This window comes from Alligator sinensis, unplaced genomic scaffold, assembly GCF_000455745.1.
Source record: "Alligator sinensis unplaced genomic scaffold, ASM45574v1 scaffold1178_1, whole genome shotgun sequence".
Classification (NCBI taxonomy): domain Eukaryota; kingdom Metazoa; phylum Chordata; order Crocodylia; family Alligatoridae; genus Alligator; species Alligator sinensis.
In genome coordinates, this window is record NW_005842596.1 from 825,912 (window position 1) to 828,589 (window position 2,678).

Genomic DNA, 2,678 nt, shown 5'->3' on the forward strand with positions numbered 1-2,678 from the left:
TAAGCAAAATAAAGCAGTATTTTCAATATACACTAGATCCCTGGGTAAATATAAAGCCACTGCAAAAAAAGCAGAATCACTGCAGAACTCACAAGGGCTGCAGCACTCAGGCTACGAACAGACACTGCCTTTGTTGTGACACAAAAAGATTTAATTAAACAAATGCCATAAACGCTTGCATGACAATACCAATTAACAGGTTGTCCCACTCTGTTGCAGTAGATGCCTATGGCTGGGGCACAAATATGGACTGAAAGCACTGTTGAAGAGCCCCTGCCATACAGAACTCATTCTCACTCATAATTAAAAATAAAAAAAATTGGGGAACTCAAATAATCCTGCCTGGAGCCCAGTAGAGAACAGGCCCTGGAGAATGCTGTCTTGGAAAGCTAATGCAGTGGCCCAGACTCATCAGGGTGCGGTGGGAAAGGGGAGCTTGCTGGAGGCAGGAGCTAGCGGTAGCACCTGGGCCACTCCAGATGCTGCCAGGATGGGGGTGTGGTTGTGGGAATAGCTGGTGCTCGGGACCAAGTAGCTTGGTGGGGCTGCAGGAGGGGTGTTTCCCTCAGCCCAGGGCTGTCCACATTCTCCAGGCTCTGCTGCAAGTTTGAAAAAGAGGAAAGTGAGGTGGATGAAAGGTTCAACACTGGAAGGATAGGCAGGAATGGGCAGGCTGGGCAGTCCCAGCAAAGACCCCATCCTCCTCCCTGCCCTATGCCCACCAAAGAGTAGCAGTACATCCTACTCTCTAAACCCGCTTTGAAAGGTGAAGTGTGGTAAGATTCATGACAGCCCAACTGGTGCCACAACAACAGAAACATCTGTTTGTAGCCTCAGACCCAGATTTTCCCAGCTATACATGTTTAAAGTTAGATCTCATTAATAAGTCAGTCAGGTCCACTGTAATCAGTTCCTTTTTAAATAGCTTGCTGAATTGAGACATTTGGGTTTGGTTAACTCTTAGCAAAACCAATATAGATTTCTGCTGAGTTAAAAAACCCACTAAAGGTAAAACAAAGAGGAAACCCTGTAGAATAGAACAGCCAGTAAGTGTCCCCAAGGCTGGGAATTAGCTCACAGTAGTTGCAGGGACTGAGAACTGCCAGGGACCGGGACTAATGAAGTATGAAAATATCAGGATATATTAACTGCATTATGCATCGTAAATACAATATAAGAACACTTAAGAGCACACAACATCAAGTATTTTATTTATATGTATAAATAGCTCATGCACATGCAGTGTCTAGGTGTATTTGGAAATGTAGTTGTCCTTCAGGAAGTTTTCTACAATAGCACGACACAAATAAGTCTCATTGTCTGCCTCAGTTTCATGGGGTCATTGTTACAAATAGGTTTAGGTGATCCCTGTTTCACACATGCACTCAAACATACTAATGACTGGTATATTCCACATTACCTTTCATCATGGAATTCATGCCTCTCATGTTCCCATGTCCTGTTGGGTGAATAGTCCCATTCCAGTTCCACTGCAGCAATGTAGTAAGTCTTTTCATGCAAATATAATGATGGATCCACATTCCACCAATGGCATTTTTCCACTTTGTATTTCTGTTTCATGCCCCCCAGATAATGATCTGTTGTGAGGCACTCCACTTCAAAAACCCCTAAAGGGAATTTGTATAAGAAAGAAGGAAATGAAAAAGGAAAGCTGCAGAGCTTGAAGACTGATTTTTCAACTTACGTGATCATTACTGTTTTAGAGTGTACACAGTTTGATTTGAGGTGTGGACTTACAAGATATAAGCTCTTTGACCAATGGGACTAATCCCAGTAATAAAGGTAAGTCAATGTCCAAGGCCCGTGACACATGTTCAATTAAAAGTGTGATGGGATCTGAGCGTTGCATGGCAGGATACGTGCATGGCAGGAAGCATAATTTTGGGCTCAGATCCCAATTGTGCCCTTTCAACTAGTTGCCAGTTGAAAGCTGGGTAGACACAGCTTAACATCTCCAGGTGCAGTCCTGGGACTGGTTCAAGACCGCAGCATGGTCCCAGGGTCAAGACCAACAAGCAAATGATTGTAATTCCTAACCACAGGGCAGCCCCAGACCTGCCACATGTTCAGTTAAGGCACCATGCAAACCAACCATAAAAATGTTCTAACCTATACATTTATCGTGGCATAAATATAATGTCTAGAGGGGCCCTAAGAGTGTTTACAATCAAGGCCTTGCATTATAAGTGCCCCTATCCCATAGGTATGATGTTCTGCCTTAAACAATATTCCCTTAAGTCATGGTTTTCAGACAATTTCTTTCACGTATCACTTCATAACAGTCCTTTGCAGACCCATCTCTTTACCCAGCACCTCACGGCTTTGTTCAAATGGTCCTACCTATGCTCCCAGACAAATGCAAGAAAATTTAGCCTCCAGCCATTTCCTACAATGTCATTGCATAGTTTCCTCACACCTAGGGGGTTTGTGTAGAAGGGCTTGGGTGTGCATAATTTATTTCTCCTCAAGCAAGGCAGGAAATAGTTGGAGAGGGGTGAGAGATGCATGGAGTCCTGACTCAGCTCCTCTACCTACATCCTGGCTAGCACAGCTCAGCAGATGCAGAGAGATTTAGAGGTGGTAATCAATTGCTAGTGAGATCTAGCAAGAAACAGAAACAGGGAAAGAAACTGCGCTTGCCCAAGGTATGATTCTTT

General features: G+C 43.9%; 1 protein-coding gene across 1 annotated transcript in view; it reads right to left on the reverse strand.

Moving 5' to 3' along the window:
* Window positions 1-2,678, reverse strand: part of CP (ceruloplasmin) — a 38,061-nt gene that overhangs the window by 10,388 nt on the left and 24,995 nt on the right. Inside the window, exon 12 of the mRNA XM_006032943.3 lies at window positions 1,421-1,628. Coding sequence (XP_006033005.1) covers window positions 1,421-1,628 — 208 coding nt within the window. The remainder of the gene's footprint in view (window positions 1-1,420; window positions 1,629-2,678) is intronic.